At 44.0% G+C, this 20470-nt stretch overlaps 1 protein-coding gene across 4 annotated transcripts in view; it reads left to right on the forward strand.

Moving 5' to 3' along the window:
• Positions 1–20470, forward strand: part of EMB2820 (Cytidine/deoxycytidylate deaminase family protein) — a 60102-nt gene that overhangs the window by 18630 nt on the left and 21002 nt on the right. For 3 of the 4 annotated variants that reach the window (XM_086821213.1, XM_086821215.1, XM_086821214.1), the window contains 6 exons: positions 7665–7792; positions 8491–8576; positions 9157–9262; positions 10020–10133; positions 10287–10502; positions 11542–11624. In XM_086821213.1, the coding sequence (XP_086677339.1) occupies positions 7665–7792; positions 8491–8576; positions 9157–9262; positions 10020–10133; positions 10287–10502; positions 11542–11624 (733 nt within the window). The remainder of the gene's footprint in view (positions 1–7664; positions 7793–8490; positions 8577–9156; positions 9263–10019; positions 10134–10286; positions 10503–11541; positions 11625–20470) is intronic. The other variant, XM_086821216.1, reaches the window with a different exon arrangement.

Genomic DNA, 20470 nt, shown 5'->3' on the forward strand with positions numbered 1-20470 from the left:
GACTTTGAGGAGATCTTCTCTCCAGTGGTCAAAATGACCACACTTAGAGCTGTGTTAGCTTTGGTTGCGCATGATGATCTGGACTTGATTCAGATGGATGTGAAGAGTGCTTTTCTTCACGGTGATCTCCATGAGGAGATATATATGCAGCAGCCAGAGGGTTATGCAGTAAGTGGAAAGGAGAAGCTTGTATGCAAGCTGAAAAAGAGTCTTTATGGGCTCAAACAGGCACCAAGGGAATGGTATCATAAATTTGATACATTCATGAAATCTCAGAAATTCAGGAGAAGTGACATAGATCACTGCTTGTACACCAAGAAAGCTTTGGATGGCAGTCTATTGATTCTCATTTTGTATGTTGATGATATGTTGATTGCCGGGAAATCTCGTAAAGAGATGGATGCCTTGAAGCAGAGGCTGCATCAGACCTTTGATATGAAGGATTTGGGTGATGCAAATCACATCTTGGGTATGCGGATACTTCGGGACAGAAATCAGCATGTGTTGTATTTGTCTCAGAAGGAATACATTGGCAAAGTCTTGCAGAGGTTCAATATGGACGGGGGGAAGAAAGCTAGTACTCCTTTGCCTCCATATGCGAAACTCAGTGCTATGGACAGCCCACAGTCAGATAGAGACAGGGCTGATATGGCCAAGATTCCGTATGCTTCAGCTTGTGGCAGTCTCATGTATGCCATGGTTGCTACTAGGCCGGACATTGCATTTGCAGTGGGAGTGGTTTCTAGATACATGGCCAACCCTGGCAAGAAGCATTGGGAAGCAGTGAAAGGTGTCATGAGATACCTGAAGGGCACACAGGATATGTGCATTTGCTTTGGCAAACAGGATGCATTAGTGCATGGTTACACGGATTCGGATTATGCCGGTCATCCAGATAACCGGAAGTCTACTACCGGTTATGTATTTACATTCACAGGAGGTGCTGTGTCATGGATATCCAGGATGCAGAAGTGAACTGCCTTATCTACTACAGAGGCCGAGTATATTGCAGCCACAGAGGCTTGCAAGGAGGCATTATGACTATCTCGGTTAGTGGTTGATTTGGGCTATACAGGGGATATTCCATTGTTGCATTGTGACAGTCAGAGTGCCATCCAGTTGGCAAAGAACCCTGTTTTTCATGCAAAGACGAAGCATGTGGATGTGAAGTATCACTTCATCAGAGAGGTGATAGAGAACAAGCAAATTCAGCTTATTAAGATTCACACGGATGACAACCCGACTGATCTGTTGACGAAGAGTTTGCCTCCGGAGCGGTTTGCTCATTGCAGACACTTGATGGGCATTGGATGAGGCCAGTTTCAGCCTTGATATGGCCTTGTATATTATCATGTACATGCTGATTTTTTTTTCTTTTCCTTTACTTAAGGGCACTTTGCCTTTAAGTGGGAGGTTGTTGGGGTAAAGGCGTTATGCCCACCCTTATAGTGTGTACAAGCCCATAAGTTATAGTACATAGTACACTTAGTACTTTTAATGTACTAAGTGCACTATGTGTACTAGTGCAATATACATGTGTGATAGGGGAGTCACACACTCATGCCTCATGAGTTGACTTATCCCCACAACTCTCTCTCTCTCTCTCTCCTTTGCTTCTCTGTGTGTGTCTCCCACAAGTGTAACCCTAATTCAGTTTTCTCCCCATCATGAATGCTCCTCCGCGTGTAGCAGTAGCTGACGAGAGAGAGAGAGAGAGAGAGAGAGAGAGAGAGAGAGAGAGAGAGAGAGAGAGAGAGAGAGAGAGAGAGAGAGAAAGAAAGAAAGATTTTATTAACGTCTTCCAAAAGACCGAACTCGGCCTATGAGACAAATCGGAGTACCTGTATGGGGTATCCTCTGTCATCCCAACAAAATGAAAAAGCACTGAATAAAAAAAAGCTGAATGTGGGTGTGGAGGGGATGGAGCTCTACTACTAGGAGAATGCAAAGCTATATGCATGGAGTATACAATCATGATATGCAACCTAGCTAGCTCCATCCTGTACCATACTGGGGGTATAAAATGGTATACATCAGTGAAGGGGGTGTCCACAGCTCCCTGAAGAACATGCCTGGGTGTGCTCTGAAGCGAGCCAGTCGCTCCGCACCCTCTCTGTGAAACTGAGCTCTGATCTCTGTCATCTCTCTCTGGTATAGGCGTGGTGTTCGAAAGCCAGGTGTCCTCTGTCTCCTGCGGGCTCTAAGTGTCTCTGCTCTCTGGAGAGTAATTCCCTACCGTGTAGGGGCTGGGAGGGGTATGGATCTCTGAAAAAATGTAGTAATCTGTGTCTGCCGCCCCCCCTCTGGAGCTGTCTGAGCCTGTAATAATGTCTCTCTGTGGCGCTGTATGTCTAGAATGTATCTCCCTAGTATGCGCTGGTCTGCTGCCTCAAAGATCTGGCGTAGGGAATGTGGCTCTCTGAATAAAATGGGATATCTCTCTCTGATGGCTGTATATGCTCTGCATCTGCATACATAATGCTCCTCACTCTCCACCTCCTCTCTGCACAATCTGCATACCCTCTCCTCTCGGGGGATCCGTGCTGCTCTGCCAGTCTCAATCTCCAATCGGTGTGATGAAACTCTGAGCTGACCAATAGCCACTCGGGAGCCGTGTGGTAAAAAGCCCTCCATGTATCTAGGCCTCTCTATAAATCCATCATCAGTGATACTCATGAAGTGATCTCTGTAGTATAGCATCTTCGGTGGAAGAGGCTGTGTAGGTGATATCCATGTCTCTCGTGTATAGAGCTGCCATAGATCCTGTCTCAATACTCTGTTCCTCTCACTATGAGAGAGACGGATATGTGGTGCATCCCTGTCATACTGGAATGGTGGTAGATGATCCATGTCTAGGCCATGCTGTGAGAACCAATGTGTGACCTGTGCATACCATGATCCTCTGTCTCCTGCCTCAGCCAACTGTCTAGATGCCTGAAAAGCTCTGTATGATAATCTGTCCTGTGGCATCTCTCTGAATCTGTCTAGCAGGCATATAGTCTGAAATATGGCCTCTACCATCATAGGAGGCGCAGCAAACTCTGCTCGGATAATGTCATGAGGTACTGACGGTTTGCTGCGTATCATGCGTGCCATCATGAGGGCCTGTGGTCTCTCTATCTGTGTCCACCAATGGGTAGCAAGGCCTGGTGCCCATACTGCTGCTCCATACATCAATGCCGGTGTGACTAATGTGTCAAATAGCCACCCCTTCATCCGGGGCTCCTGAAAATGCGCCTGGTGGCACTGTCTCTCTAGCATAGCCAATGCTGCATATCCCCGTGTCAATCTAGCTCTGAGAGAGAGAGAGAGAGAGAGAGAGAGAGAGAGAGAGAGAGAGAGAGAGAGCTTGTCCTGCTGGTCCGCCCTACGCTTTTCATGTGGAGTCCAGACCTGCCGGTTTTCCATAGCCTAGCCCACGTGCAGTCCAGCAGTCGCCAAAGAGAGAGAAACCTCAGCGTGCAGTTGACTTCTTCCAAAAGAAGCGCCCCCCCCCCCCCCCTCTCCCTCCAAAAATAACGTAGCCCCTCCCAAAGGGCCACGATCCACAAAAAAAAGGTTCTTAAAAAAAAAAGGTTTTAAATCCTTTGTCTCCTTCAACCCTTTGTCCCCATGGGTTTGTGAAAAGGACCTTATTAATTCCTAATGTCACCCTTGCCACAAGTGTGAACATTCAATAAATGTCCTGCATACTAACCACCATGCCCACATGTTCGGATACGCTTGTACAAATTCACAGGGTTGTGACAGTCATCCAAGAAAATGAAGACAGACTTTCTGATCAAGTCCTTGAACAAACGCATCATTATGCAATTGAATGTTGCTACGGCGTTTGTCAGATTGAAGGACATGACCACAAACTCGTAATGGCCCATTTGGTGCGGATGGCCGTCTTCGCAGCGGGATGTCCCCTTCAACAACCCGTACTTGATGGTATCCACGTTTTAGGTCAAGCTTCGAAAACACCTTGGCTTCATTCAGCCTCTCTTTTTAGGATATAATCAATCCAAGGCATCAAGAACTTACTCTTAACTGTTAGCTTGTTCAGAGCACGATAATCCACAGAATTTGGAAGATCTATCCTTTTTCTTGACAAAAAGGATGTGTGTGGTGCAAAAAGAGACAGTGGAACGTATGAATCCTGATTGCAACAATTCTTGGAGTTGGCGGTCCGATTTCGATTCCATAGCCTTGTGCAACGATACGGAAACTTACTGAGGGGATTCGAGTCCCGGAGGAGATCAATTTTGTGATTCTCCAGTCTAGATGGGGGGAGCTTAGGAGGGAGATTGTCCTGAAGAAAAATCTTTAGGAATCGGTCATGTAGGGCTCGGTACTTCTTTGAAGCACTAGTAACTGTGTGAGTGGTGTGAACATAGATCAACGCACTCTGTGTGCCTTTCCTCAGTTCTCGTTTAGCCGTCATGTGGTTGATGAGAGGAAAGTTAGAGATGCTTGGTTCACACTTGATGATGACCGGAGCCTTGGACACGTTCCGAAAAACCCGAAAAGTGTGATATTTCTAGTCAATATCGGGGTGAAATTTGTGAAACCATCGAATCCCTAAGATTATGTTTGCCTCCTATAATAGGCACAACCATGAAATCTTGCACAAATTTTGTGACTTGGATGACTAACTTAGCACCATGAGCCTCAGACTTAATACTCGTGGTCATTCTTGTGCAAAATCCCTCAACCTGTTTGTCTACCGAAGTTAGTGGGAAGCGGGCCTGTCGAGCAGCCTGTTCAGTGATCACATCCTCCGTATTGTCGCTGTCAAAAAGGACGACAACTCTTTGGCCACCTATGTAACCAAAGGTCTTGCGCAACTCATTGTGCTCATTCTCTTGGTCATGGGTGCCCTTCTGCTTATCTTCGAGCTCTTGGCTAAAAATGGTGCCAATCGTGGGATTCGAAGAACTAGAGGCATCCTGGGTGCTCTGTGTGGGAGTGGGGTTATCACTGACGTGGTCGAGGTTGGTCGTGTGGTTTGGACAGGCTAGAAGTATGCCCTATTGTATGACAATAAAAGCGTCGCCCCTCCTCCTTGCATTGACCGCAAATAAACCATCCACTATGTGTGGAGGAGACGTTTTCACTATGTGTGTGGGAGACGTTTTCCCGCGTGCAAAGTGCCGAGATGAAGTACAACGATGGAAAGCCCAAGACTTACTAGCCCCAGCCCTAACACTTTTCCTTGGAACACGTAGATGCAGCCATGTAAAAGAGATGGAGAGAAGAGGGTGTAGATCTCTGCATCTGTTCCACTTTGTCCCCTTGTCCTTCATACCCTGTCCTTGAACACTTACTTGGTCTTCTTATCTGAAGTATTGAGTCTGGCATCTTTACTCCACCCATTGGAAGATAATCATCCCTTGGAAGTGTTTTCCTGAAAGCTTTTTGTGGATGCCTCCAAGGGCATCCGGCTCATAGTGTTAGACATCATCTCCTTGCTGCTAGCTTCCTGTTTGGTGTCCTATTTTAGCCTCTAGGGTTGACCATGTTAGCTAGAGGGGCTGGTCACCCCTCACATATTTTTCCCATATTTTATCCCCACTTTACGGAGTCTTGGGCACTTTTTCCCTAGTCGTGAGCTGGTCGGTTGCCTACATCTGGGCATATATATAGCTGGCCATACCCTCACTCTTTTTCATTGCTTAGCATTGTTTGCTGCGGTCCCTCACATACGAGGTCCTCTCCCCTCTTGCTCGGGACATGTATTCTTGGTTGATGATATTGAGAGCAGGTCCCTTCATCCTCTTGAAGACTTGTCGTGAAGGATCGCAACAAATCGAAGATTTCAACACTTCCATCGCGAAGGCTTTCGTTGTCATCGACTCTACTTGCAATTGGTAAGCTTTGATGCTTAAATATGGAAGCAAGTAGCAGGAGGGAGGAACTGGACTCCATGATCACATACCGTGTGTAGTGTTCTCTTGTCCTACGTGCTCTCTTGGAGATTGTTGTTACCATGTATTGGTGGAACAATAGAGAGCAGATGGAAGGGAACATGGGCACTTGAGAGGGTAGTGCGAGTAGTTGCAAGTCTACACCGACAACCACATTGTTTGCAATATTGTATTCATATGCACTGGTATGGAAATCTGGTGAGAAATGCCCATAACACTATGTACTTGATTCTCCCAAGATCAATATACTTTATTTGAGGTGGCCGTTCTGGCTCATTGTGCGTCTCTTGTCAATTTAGCAAATTACTTCTTGTATTGAGCATGTTGTCCATTAAATCTTGGTGTATTTAAGTGTATTGATTAGCATTGTGTTCAACCAAGTTACACATCACATCCAGTGAGTGGGGCCACCAAAAAGCTCTTGTGATGAGGTAAATCTGTACGTGAGTACGGAGTTTACCTAGCACGGGTGTCACATTCACCCCTTTGCCCTCGAAGGCTGCATTTGCATTCATTTGCATACCCTTGTCTTCCACATTAAGACCTATGGTGGTAGCCATCTATATAGAGATAAAGTTGTTTGTGGAGGCATCATCAAACAAAAAACAAGGCAGGCTGATGCTTCAGCTGCTCCCATGCTTTACATAGCACTTTGCTATTGGGCAGCTTCCCCGTATTCACGCACCATATTATCCTTAGTCTTTTCCACATTAGCCTCTAGTATTCTTGGGATTCTTTGGGCACTTTGCAACCATGTGCTCTTTGCTTCCACATATAAGACATTTCCCATCACGCATGTAAGCCTCTTTTTGCTTTTGGATTGGGCAAAATTCAGGTGATTAGTCCCTCGCTTCTGTCCTGAGCCATGCTTTGCATCTCGGGCATCCTTGGGCACATTTTTTGGTGGCTGTCCACTCTTTTTCTGGTCAGAACCATCCTGTTGTTTGCCCTTATTATTACCTGAAAATGGCATGTTTGTAAAGGGTCTCTGAGACCAATCGGTGATACAATACTGCCATGGAAATACTAAGCCGTGGAAAGAAGAGAATTGAAAGAAAAAACAACTGCTGCCAATGCCTGTGGTATGAGTGCATGCCATTGTGTGGGGGAGAGCCTTGCAAACGATCAGCTGATGGTGATACCGTCCTTGGCCAGTACAGGTTGGATGGCTGAAAGGATGGTATCATCGGCAGAGAGCATCCTTGATCTGCATCTGGCGGGTGGAGGTCAGTGATGCTTGGGGGTTGGGGCGGGTGGGGAGGTAGAGAGAGAAAGAGAAGCTGGTGGAAGAATTGCAAAAACACCAAAGTGGATAAGTCGATTGAAATAGCGAAGGCCCAAAAAAACACCATCATCCAGGAGGAGACACAGTCACTAGGCAGGTAGAGATGCTGTTGCTGCTCCACGGCCTGCTATTGGGAAGCTCCACCGTTGCTAGGAAGAAGTGCTGTTGCTGGCCTGCACTGCTGTGTGCTGCTGCTACTCTGTTGCTGTGCAAGCTGCTTAGCTTTCGGATAAGAAGTTGAGCTTGGATTCAAATGTCAGGTCCCTTAAAGGAAGTTGCTGGCTTTTATTAATCAAGCACCTAAATTGTGCACATGAACCAAACACTTATCGAACATAGAAATCCAACACACTGATCTATTAGTGCATGATACATTTTCAAAAAACAACTAAAATTTTGGTTGGTTTGATAACTCTAAATTTCAAGTTGTATTTCAATACTGGTTTTAATAATTGTATTTTATTTTACAGATGGAGTTGAACTCTCTATCATTTTGTGCCTTGTACCTTGTGGTGATGTTGAATGGTCTTCAAGCAAAGTGCTGCCTGAGGTTTCTGAGCTAGTAGAGGAGTATGCGTTGCAGCCTTTTGTTGCAACAGTTAAGTTCAGTCTTTGCCTGTTATGGAAAATTCAGATTTATAAGACTTAACAAATAAGGACAGGTAAGTTCAGTCTGCCTGTTATGGATAGTCTGGAAATAAGGGAAAAATCAGATTCATAAGACTTAACAAACAAGAACAGGAAGACTGGAACTCCTTTAACACATGTTCTTCAGAAGACTGTTGTATATTTCCGAGAGTACAGACTGATTAATGCTTAATTATTTTGGGCTTATTAGGTTTACGCTTTTAATCCTCCATGATCATTGACCATCTAGTTCTCCAGGTTTTCCATGTGTTGAGGCTAGCTTCAAGAGTGACTCCTTCATTTGGCTGAGTCTGATATGTTTAGAAAAATGATCTCTGTGGTGTGCTTGTTGCTGAAGTAAATCAAAATCTCAGGGGGCTTGTTTATTAACATAGGATTTAATATCTTTTATATGCTATAGCATTGTCATGAATAGACATAATTTATTCTCTTCAAAAGATCTAAATATCGCCTAGCATGGGATACCCCGCCAGTTTTTATTGTATATATGGCAACTTAGCTCACTGACAATGTGTGCATACAATAGCACTGATGAAAAATCCATATGAAAAATGAGTTAAGTGGCTTCATCAGCTTCTATGCTAGTGGCATGACAAGAGTTATTGAATTGCTTGATACTGCTTACATTTTTTTCCCCAAACATTCCAGGTCTCACAACACGAAGCATGCTCCCGTGAGGAGTGGGAGGAACAATGCTGGCTCTGGCCTACTTCATATCATCCAAATGCTGCCAAGTATGCAAAATTTGTGCTCCCATTCAACTGTGTTTAGAGGTTTTGAGTGGTCAACTGTCATACAAATTACCCAAGAACCTTTGTACAATTGGTCCTGACTCCTCGCCCCCCCCTCCTTGTCTTTGTTGAGGTGCTGTGCTTAATTTATTTCGATTTAGATTGAATGCGTTCTTCTTATCATGTGAGGAGTGTAGCTTATTTGGGACTAGTCTCAGACATAGAAAGAAAGGCTGAATGTGGCCCATGATAGGTATGTCTTTCTCAAAGGTCACTCGGTCTTCAGCGGCTGTTTTTCTTCTTCTGGTGTTTCAATCGTATTATCATCCATCAAGGTGACATAGAATGCTATGTAGTGCATAATAATCATTCACAATTTGGGGTTCAACTTCTTGTCCAACTAGTAAGAGTACTTGCCTAGGGGCAAAAGCAACTTGCCTTTATGATCTTTCCTCTCTTTATCAGGGAACAATAACTCTCTTGAATGGTGCCCTTTTGAGAATGGAATCTCTGTGAATCCATTAGACTAGAGTAGCCTGTACCAATGTACATGTTTTTTGAAGGAATGATTAATTGGATGCAGCTCGCGTCAAGTTGTTGTAGATTTTCAAAATGAGGAACTGGAAATTATATGCGAATTTATGAGAGCTGCTATCAGGCAGTCACAGCTTGCTGCAAAAGCTGGTCAGGTACTTATGCAAGTGTTTCTTGGTGAATTTGTAATTTTCAAGAGTAAAACCCCTTACTGGTTAGTGCAGCAGGAATACAAGATGAGGCATTAGAATGTTTATTGAACACACAAGATTGGGTGATATCTGTTTCGTATATTTTGAAGTGTACAGAGTGCCAATTTTCCAGGTGGCTGGGCTTGTGAGGGCACATGCTAACTTGCATTCTAGGAACCTCAGCTAACAATCCATAAAGTCACAAATGTACAGGAGACTAAGCAATGTATTACTAGCAATTTGTGCGACATGTGAGTTGATCAATCATTTGTACTTGAACACTGTGTCAGGTGTATGAGGATTGTTGCGCATTGTGAAATATACTGAATCCCATGCATTTCTCACTATACCACCTGTATTGTGGGTGGAGCTCTCAAGATGTTCATTGATGGGATTGATTGTGTAGGGGAAAGTCCGGTGGTGGCCTTGTGCTAGATTGGGTGAGCCTGCGCCATGCGGGTCTCAATGTCCAGTCTAGGTCTGGCAATCTATTAGAGAAGAGGTTTACTACATGTGGATCCAGGTTTCAGCTAAAGAGAGTGTGATTTTAGGTGAGGATTAGGGGTGGGGGTGGTATTGGGTAACCATGACAGGTTTTCCAGAAGAATAGTTGTGATTACATGTATGGTGACCTTATGTATTTTCGAGTCAAAATTTTGATGAAAGATTTGGCGACCTTGTCCATAACCGCATTCACTTTATTTTTCTTGCTTTTTAACAGCCTACCAATGGTGCAGTCATAGTTGATCCTGTAGTGGGACTCGTCGTTTCAGCTGGTCATGATGAGACAGGTGGATGGATTAATGCAACATGTAGTTTGAACAAACCGGAACAGGTAACACTTGTTCATCTAACTGCTAAGTTTGCCTTCTTTTAAGTTGCAAAATTATCTGTAATGTCCCTAATTTATATTGTTCTAAAAAGCTGACAAGGAGACCAGTTTGGCAATGTTGTTGTGCAAAGATGAATTGCTTGTTGTTGATTACAGAGACAAGTAGATGGTGATGGCCATACCAGAGATGAGGGTATCAACCAGATAAGTGAGCGCCAAGGGAGTTGTTGTTGGCATCCACTGAGGCATGCTGTAATGGTGGCTATTGAGAGGGCAGCAGAAAAGAGCATATCTCTAAAGGGGGAAAACAAATTGCATTTTGTAGATTGCAGCAGGGTGAACTCAAAACGGTTGCGAACGAGTGAACTAAACGTGAGTCTCCCTCATCTCAACCCTCCAGTAGATTGTTCAGTTTGGTAGTGAACTGTATAATTTAGTCTATGTATAAGTCTCAACTCCAGTTGAGGGTTTAGTTTGGTAGTGAATGGTATAATTTAGTCCATGTATGAGTCTCTTAAATTTCCCTATTGAGTATTTAATAACAGATCTTAGAAAGCATTCTTAGGAAATATCCATATTGCAGTATGCTATGGGAAAAGTGCAGCCACTAGGCAGCATTTGGCCAGCTGAGCATTTGGTATGTAGCTTCATTGTAGTGTTTCTTGAGATCATGTGTAGGGGGTGTGTAACATACCCATATGCCTCATTATGCATCTATGTTCAATGGCTTTAGGAGGGACACTGCCAAATCAGGGTTATTTGCTAGGGTTCACGACCATGACAATGAACTATGTATTATTTGTACATAGCTCGGTGCTGGTCTTCTCTTCTAGAGGTGTCACCTTGCCACACATCATTGCTTACATAAGATCCTTTTAAGGGGCTGTTCCCACACAAAGAACTTACACACACTAGCAGTTGTTCACACTCGCATTCGATCTGCTTTATTAAAAGCCTAAGCGTACACACACTAGAGTGCTAGTTTACACCCCCCCAACCTACCCCCACCCCAAAAAAAAGGCGACATTCCCTTTCTCTTATGTCTTCTTTTCTTTCATACTACTCTATCTTTTGTACACTTTTGCCATTTCTTTCTTCACTTGCTCTTGGCCTTAGGCCCAAGATCCTCCCCTGGTTACCATTTTTCACTGCCCATAGGCAAATTTTATTTGCCCGTAGGCGATGCCGCCGAGGAAGCACCTTGTGGGGTTTTGAACCCAAGACCTCCTGGTCCTAGGCAAACATCTTCACCACTTGGGCTATCACCTCATTGGCTCACCAACCCTTGTAATGACATGCTGAACTTCTAATATTGTGCTAGCCTTATTTGTGTAGTCTTGTACTTAAAACTCAAGCTTTCAAGTTATGATTTATCATTGAAGGGTTTAATTCTTTTAAGTTTGTTTCTTAGGATAATATGGAGAAGCCAAGCAATGTGACACAATATCTTTGCACCGGATTTGATGTATATATTACACGTGAACCATGTTCCATGTAATCTCTCCATCTTTGAACAATTACCTCGCCTGCTTTCAATTTTATCAACACTTTTTAGTATGTAGTATTACAAGAACCCTAGTCAAGCTTGGTTGTATATGTTGTGTGTGCATATGTGCAGGAAGAGAGAGACAGAGAGAGAAAAGAAAGAAAGTAATATTAACATCTACAAAAGACCCCAAGGGTCTATGAGACCATAAGTGATACGATGACACCATGGACCATGGAAAAAGTAATTGAGAGAAGGAAAAACGACCATCACTTATGGTCTATGAGACCATAAGTGATTCAATAATACCATGGATATACTGAGCTATGGAAAACGTAACTGAAAGAAAACGACTATCACTACTAGTGTATACAGATGTGATATCGGCGGTGAACCTGTACCGGGGAATATACGGATCAACTAATAATGATGCCCTCCTCAGTCTATACAGATCTGATGGCCGAGAGAATATCTAGTTTTTATGATGGAAGCATGTCATGGCATTCGAAGAACTCCCCTGTCATTTGTTGCATACTGTGCATATCCGATCCTCATGTGGGGTATCATCAACTCTGCCACTCTTGACTTTTAAGGCAGGGAGAAGACACTCTAAGTTGGCCAATTGTGAGTCATGTATACGAGATAATATAGGCAAGATTCTCCATGTGCGACACACGTACTGCTCGTTACCTATCTCACATACGTAAACCTAGTTGTTTCAATTAATTGCTATCTCCACAATTAATCCCAATATGAAACGTTGATAGGCACAAACACAACATACACATCACTTGTTACACTATGATGAGAATATCATTTATAGTTGCAAAAAAACGTTTTTTTTTTGAAAAATTAAAAAACATGTACGTTTCAAAACGTCCGAGATTTTGGGATGCATTTTTTCAGGTAGTTTTTTTTAATTAAAAAATTTACCCTCACATTTTGTAAAACTTACGTTGAATTGAGCTTGATTGTACTGCCGCCTTCTTCTTTGTCCCCGTCTGTGTCCCATTTGGTCCTGCCTGCCCCTTCTGCTCTCGCCTTGCCCCCCCACGCACTGCTTCCGCCTCTGTCCCCCACCCACTGCTCCCGCTTGCCCCTTCTGATCTCGCCTTGCTCCCCCACCCTTTGCTCCCGCCTCTGTCCCCCACCCTCTGCTTTCGCGTTTGTCCCCCGTGCTGCTCCCGCCTCTGCCCCCCACCCTCTGCTCCCGTCTCTGTCCCATCTGCTCTCGGTTTCCCCTTTTGCTCCTGCCTTTGCCCCATATGCTCCTGACTCCTAAAATGGGACGAACTCCTGATCCGGTGAATGCACCATGTAGAGGGATGGAGATGTAATTATTGTGGTGACATTTACACACGGAAGGCTACCTGTAATAAAGCCCACTTTTGCTCCCGCCTTTGCCTCATCTGCTCCTGAGTCCTAAAACGACAAAGTGCTGGAAAAGTTGCATGAGGGCAGTGACCTGCATCGGCTATGAGTAGGAGGGACCTTCATACGAGGCCTTGCATACCCGCGAGCTTAGGAGAGAGTGTGTGTAGGTAGAGGAGGACATACAACCACTTAGAGCTAATGGGAGAAATATGGGTGCACACTTCTATGTGATGGATGGTTAGATGTACGTAAAAGAAGTGTGTATAACATTTTGGTATCCTCTTGCAAGAGCACTATGCTCTTAAAGGCTGTTGATCCCTCTTTGCCAGGTACAATGGTGACAGGGGAGTTTATTTGGAGACACTTGCGCGAGGCTGTGATGGAGATAGGCCTAGAGAACATACTGCAGGTTATTATAGATAATGGCTCTAATTGTGTTAGTACGGGCCGTATGTTGTGTGAGAAGCTTCGAAAAATTGTTTGGACTCCTTGTGCATCACATAGCTTGGATTTGTTGATGGAGGATGTGGGGAAGATGTTGTGGGTTGCCAAAGTGTTGGCCACTTTAAAGTTTATTGTCAAATTTGTGACAAAGAGACCAAAGATACTGAACATCTTTAGAGTAGAGAGCGAGCTGTAGCTCCAAAAACACTCCACTAGATTTGCTTATATGTTTATTCTAGTTGACAGGGCACTACAAGTTCAGGCTGGACTCTTGCGCATAGTTGTTTCACGTGCATGGTTTGAGATAAACGAGGTGAAAGAAAGAAGGGGCAAATATGTGAAATTTGAAACTATTATCATGGGAGAGGAAGCCTTTTGGAAGAAGGCTGAAGTGTTGGTGAGGATTCTATAGCCATTCTACAGTGTCTTACGCATCACCGATATGGAGGGCAACACACTTGGCTTATTGTATGAGTACATGGACAAGATCGGTGAATGCATTAACAAGGCACAAGGCTTGGAAGAAGAGGAGTAAGTACATTATTGCATTGAACATTCACCCTTATCTTTGTAATTTTGACTTGTAAGTTGTAGCACTTATGCATAACTTGGATATTGAATTTCAATGTTTTATGTATAATGTTTCAACCGTCAATTAGGGTTACGGGTCTTTGCAATGGATGGCTCACTCGATGGGATTGGTTTCATAGACAAATTCATGCTGTCGTTGCACACATCTTTCATCCTTTATGGAGAGATGATAAGCAATTCTTATGTGAGGGGTTGGAGGATGGCCGGAGGGAGTACATCGATGATTTGATTGGTGGAGATGTGCAACAGTTGAAGATACTAGAGCAGGAGCGCCTACACTTTGAGAATGGCATAGAAAAAAACACTTCGGGTCCCCCACTGCTCGCCTACGAGAGTGCCAACTTGAGCTTGTGTCATGGTGGGAGAAATATGGCGTTGGTGCTTCCCATCTGGTAGGAACTTTGTGGCTAAAGTGGAGTTTTAGTGAATTTTCCTGAACTTCTTGAATCTTCATTTATTATAGAAGCTTTTAAGATTTTCTCATTCTTGAATGGTAGAGAAGCATTGCCATGAGAGTTCTCTCACAGGGCTGCAGCTCGGGTTCTTGTAAGAGAAACTGGAGTACTTGGGCTCTCTTCCATACAAAGAAGAGGAACATATTATCTACCGCTTAGTTGGAGCATTTGGTGTGTTGCCACTGTAACCTTTGTCTTCTTGAGGAGAAAGGCAATCCCATTGAGCCTCACCAGGTGAATGTCGACTTGATTGACATTGAGAAGGTGAAGGAAATTCTGAAGATCCCACCAGATGAGTGAGACAGTTATGCTATGCGCTACGAGGAGACCATGCAGCCGATTTGCACCATGCGGAGCCGTTTGAGAGTTAGAGATCGAGTTCAGGCCACCACCAGTTCATCAGTAGCGAGATCTAGTGCTCGAGCTGGCACCATTCGGAGTGCTGTCGCATAGATAGAGGAGGTAGATCTGGATAATTCGGATGATTCATCTACTTACACTACAGATTTAGAGGCTGTGACATCTGATGTTGAGATGGATGTGTAGACTCTAAAGTATCAGTCTTGAGTCTTGACATTATTTTTATTTTGTTTGTACTTGGCACTTGTGTTATGTGTAGTGTTTTTGTATGGCTGCTGCATGTGATGCAGTATCCTCGTACTACATAGTTTTTTGAGTTTTTGAGCATTTGCCACTTGGTTGGTCTTGGCCCTTGCCACTTGGGCCTTGCAAGTTGTCCCAGACTTCAGTTTGATGTATCATTTTGATTCGACTTTGAGCATGGATTGTGGATTTTATTACCTGTTGTCTCTTAGCTCTAGCCTATACCGTCGTGATTGTTCTTTAGTTATCATTCTTATGGTTTTTAAAGTTTACAATGTACATGAATTATTAAAATGTTGAATGATCATTGGTAAATCAATATTAAAGTTAATGTTGAATGGCATCGCCGCCACTAGACTCATCGCCGCCACCATGTGAATATATTATCATTAGGCTTCAAATTGTTGACACTTGAGTTTTATGCGCAAGTTTAACTTTTATACATGAAATCTGTGGTTCCTAGGTTGAAAAACTATATATGTAGGCCATAATTATAACTAAAAAAATTAATGAATAAAAAGCTTATTTTAAAAACTTTTCCAAAATAAAAAAATGTTTTTAAAAGTATAAAACTTGTATAATACTTCCCGTTTTTAAACGTATGGCAACTATAATCATTTTAGACATCATCTAGCATGGTGTGTATTATCACTTGTTACACTTCAATTAGCATGACACATCATTGGCATAAACCCGTGTGCAGTTGTCTAGTGTAGTCCACTTGTTTTACTTCACTACACAGTTGTCAAGCATGGCACTACTTGTTACACCTCAACAACATACACCCGTTAAGCATGGTCTCAAGCTATACCAATAACACTAGGAAACTAGCATTTAATGCGGAGTCACCCACGATACCAAGTCACTAGCATGGCACGCTAGCGTCCGGGCATTCCCATTTAGCTAAAGGGTGGACATTATGTAACAGGGTAGCAATGAGGGATCCATTTGCTGGCTGTTCCAAGAGCTAGAGGGACAAGAGAGCAAGCAAAAATGCAAGTTCTTGGACTGGTTTTGCTGAAAATCCACTTTCCTTATGCACACAAGAAGTTGGTGCCTACTTGAGAGAGAGAAATGAAATGAAATGAAATGTTATATTAACGTCTTCGAAAGGCCATAATGACCTATGAGACCAAAAAGTTACATCATGGTGGATCTGATACAATGTCTGGATAAAAAACCAGAAAATGAAAAATAAAGATGATACTACTGGCACCTAGAAAATGAAACTGGAACTGGAAGGTAAAGAGAGAGAGAGAGAGAGAGAGAGAGAGAGAGAGAGAGAGTGAGTGAGAGTTGAGGTTTCCAAACTCATAAAGGCTGGCCATTGGTCCGCCTCATCATAGACCACACCTCTCCCAAAAAGTGGGAGGATGCTCGTCCACACAATTTGGGTGCCTGTTTATTAGCCTAACCGACCGGAGTGCCCAAACTCACTTGTAAGCTGTCTGTCCATACTTTAATGAAGTGTGAATGAAAGTCTCTTGTAACTTGTCTGTCCACACTTAAATGAGGTGTGGACCTGCAAAACAGAAAATTTAGCCATAACTCTTACATAGAGGTTCGAGGCACGCCTACCATCTTTCTACAGCCCAAAAGTTAGGTTAGAATACAGATTCATGCGCACGGTTCGCGGGTGGGCTTCCCTTGCCCGTAAACTAGACACAGATCTTGCAGGCAGTAAAACATTTCACGCAAAAGCAGTTCCAAGCATGCTAGTATGCCATGCATAAGAATGTATTGGTAAATCTTCCTTTCATTTAGCTTGTAGTAGGCTGTCATTCCGGGTGTAGATATTACATCCCTAGGCCAACCAAAATACCTTAATCTGGACATGGGCGCGGACGAAAATCCCCAGCCTCTCATACCTACAGGCCCTTGGTGTAGACTTTAGTCCCCTACCATGAGGTGCCAGTTCACATGACCCTTGGTGTAGACATAAGTCCCTTGCCATGAGGTGTCATGTCCACACTATGGAGCCTGTCCCTTTCATAGGTTGGGAAGTGTAGAGAATGCCCAACTAGCGACAAAGGGGGAGGGAGGGGTGGCGGCTTGTGGCCGACACTCTCTTAGGAGTGTATCTCTATATTTGTGAAGCTTCGATAGGAAGAGTCCCAAGCAGCGCTGGTCGAAGAAGGCCATGATTTTGGATAATGGGCGAAAACCCTCATAGAAGACAGTGGACCTCCCGCGGATCTCATAGTACACTAGGTAGTGACAGGTACAATACTCCTCTGTCTCGACACCTATGTGCTAATATGTGGAGATCCTCTCCTCTGGAGGTCTCCATATGAGCCGCCCTGGCTCCACTGTAGATACTCGTAGCTGGCCAATTGCGACCTGCATGGCATGTGACATGTGAATACCTAGGTAGCCTGGTTGCTGGATGAAGTCATCCCCACTGTTGAGGACATGATCTTTGTAGAAGTGCATCTTTAGGGGAGCTTTGAAGGTGCAATCCATGTGCTGTTTATGTGGAGGCTAAGAAGGTCGAACCGAATAATCCGGTTGGCATCCCCATGGGAGATTTGGAGAAAAGGCAAGTCCAAGCTATTCTGAAAAGGTGGGAGGTGGTCCATTTGGAGCCTGTGTCCTGAAAACTAGGTGGAAACTCAGACGTACCATGCTCGAGTGTCACCCTCATGCACGAGTTGTTGAGAGGACTCTAGCGCAAGCCTTGGGCAACTGTGGGGACTCATCGGGACTCATCGTGCTGATGCGGTAGGTGACTCTGAAAAAGTGTGTCCACCACCATCGGTGTCACGTGCACGTCTGTGCCATGGCTAATCTCCAGCAGGAACATCATAATCCCTGATTAGGACAGCAGTTAGGACTTAAGTTAGAGCATCAGCAGTAGCATAATTACCATCAATATTAGCCTCATCATCATCATCATCATCACCACCATCAGCGGCCTCATCATCATCATCATCCACAACATCAATATCATCAGCATAAGCATGAAGAAGGGGCATGTGAACCCTGTCGGCAGCAAGCAGATCCTTGTCAGCAGCCAGCAGGTACTCATGTAGCTGGTGGACAGGTGCTAAGCAATGGGCAGTAGGTGTGGGCAAGCTCAGGAAGGTAAAACACACCATTTATTTAGTATATTTCATGTATATTTTTGTCCATGCAACAGGTCGACAGCCTTAGTAACTGGTTGACCTGCTCCTCCTTGCATATATATAAGCACAAGTCATAAATCATTTCCAGCAAGTCATTCCATCATTCATTCAGTATAGAGGTTATTAGTAGAAGAGTATGTAGGGCCAGAGGTCAAAGGGGGCTGACCAAGGGCCTTAGCCATGTACATTCAGTAAGCAACCTTTGTACAATATTAAATACAAGAAAAACCCTGACACCAATCACTCTCGTCTTCTCTCTCCTCTGTCTTAATCATGTTTATTCAACATCTTGTTCTTAATCAAGCTTAGGCCTTTGGATGACTACATCAAGGCTTCCGCTATGCAACAACTGGGCCGTCGCAAACTCTGCTTGAATGATTGCATGTGGGACCGATTGTCAAATCCCCACGGATCCCCTCGTGATCGATCTTGGTTCGAAACTCGAATCCTGCAAACAAACAAACAAACAAACAAGCAAGGGAGTGCAGGCCTGACTCACCTCCCAACCATGACAGCCGTGGGCAAGCCCACAGTCTTGGCTGTCCCCACCGAGCCACGAGCTGAGCTTACTAGGATGACGTACCGACCAATCTCCTCCTCGCGACATCCCATACCGCCACGAAGCTACCCTCGCGGGCCTCCAGACTGCTGTCGGCCTCGGCTGCATAAAGCAGGTGCACGTCTGCACTAGATCTAGGCTCCAAGTCCATAGAGCTCTCACAAACTCGCGAGACTCTCTATAATACAATAACTAACCTTGGCCACCCTTTTATAGGCTCTTGGCCGGTCATCGAGCGTCCACACTTGGGTGCCCACCCGTCCATACTTGGGTGCCCGCCCGTTAGTATTTCCCTAACTCAGCTCATCAATCAGCCTGCCTAGTTCCAAGCTTCCCCAAGCCTTGAAACTAGTCTTGCATGCGTATAGCACACGGTAGATACACATTGTGCACGTGACATACTCCCCTTCCTCTAAGAGCTCACTCCTGAGCTCACTAAAAAGCTAGGGTAATCTCTCTGAAGAGTAGTCAATGTCTCCCATGTAGCGTCCTCCTCAACACGATCCTTCCACTTGATCTTGTATTCCGTGGTAAGCGTATGACGCAATCTTCGTTCACGAAATCTAAGAATCTTTTCAAGTTCGTGCGGAACAAATGTCATGTCCTGGATCTATAATTTCTTTGAGGAGTAACTAAGTGATCTGCTCCACCCAGTACTTCCTTAAGTCTTCTGACATGAAATACAGGATGAACTTTCACATGAGAAGGCAAATCCAATTCATATGCAACTGAACCAATCCGTCGTGTAACACGAAATGGTCCACAGTATCTAGGGATAATTTCGGAGATCTACCTGTCCGTAAAGTCTCGAAAACTTTCGGAACTCGCAAATACACCATCGTTCCTTCAGAGAACTCTCTAGGTGAACGATGTCTATTAGAATAAAACCTGTCTCGGTCTTGAGCACTTCTAATAGATTCCTTCGCAACTTGTAACATTTCCTGCATATCTTGCAAAAAATTACGTGCTGCATCATGCTGAAGTCCTGAGAATCCTACTGTAACAAGTGATCTTGGTTGAAAACCATACATAAGCATGAAAGGACTAAACCCTGTACTCGTATGCTTAGTACTGTTATATGCAAATTCTAACATAGGAAGATAATCCTCCCATGAACTCTGTCTTTTGGATACATATGCCCGAAGCATATCCTCCAAAATCTGATTCACTCTTTCAGTCTGGCCATCAGATTGAGGATGATCACAGGAACTCAAATTCAAAGTTGTTTCCAACTTCTCAAAAACAAGTTTCCAAAAATCACTCGTAAACTTAGAGTCCCTGTCACTGACTATGTCCTGCGGTAACCCGTACAGTCTAAACAATTGCTCGATAAACTGTCGAGCTAATTGCGTAGTTGTAATAGTCTTCCGGGTTGGTAAAAATCTAGCCATTTTTGTCAAGCGATCTACCACAACCCAAATAGAATCGTGGCCTTGATGTGTTCTTGGCAATCCAGTAATAAAATCCATGGAAATACTTTCCCATTTATTACTTGGGATTTGCAAAGATTGCAACAACCCAGCCTGTCTAAAGCGTTCAGCTTTATTTGCCTGACAAATTTTTGTCATCCTAACACTTGGATTAATCCTATTGGCCCGTTGGAACCTTATTTCGACCTTAATCCAAAAATTTCTGAAAATGTGGATCCTTAGGCTAAGGCCTTTAATACACATATTTAATTAATTCCTAATGCACATTGGAAA

The sequence above is a fragment of the Cibotium barometz genome, chromosome 27, assembly GCF_041138505.1.
Source record: "Cibotium barometz isolate CiBa-2024 chromosome 27, ASM4113850v1, whole genome shotgun sequence".
NCBI classification, from domain to species: domain Eukaryota; kingdom Viridiplantae; phylum Streptophyta; class Polypodiopsida; order Cyatheales; family Cibotiaceae; genus Cibotium; species Cibotium barometz.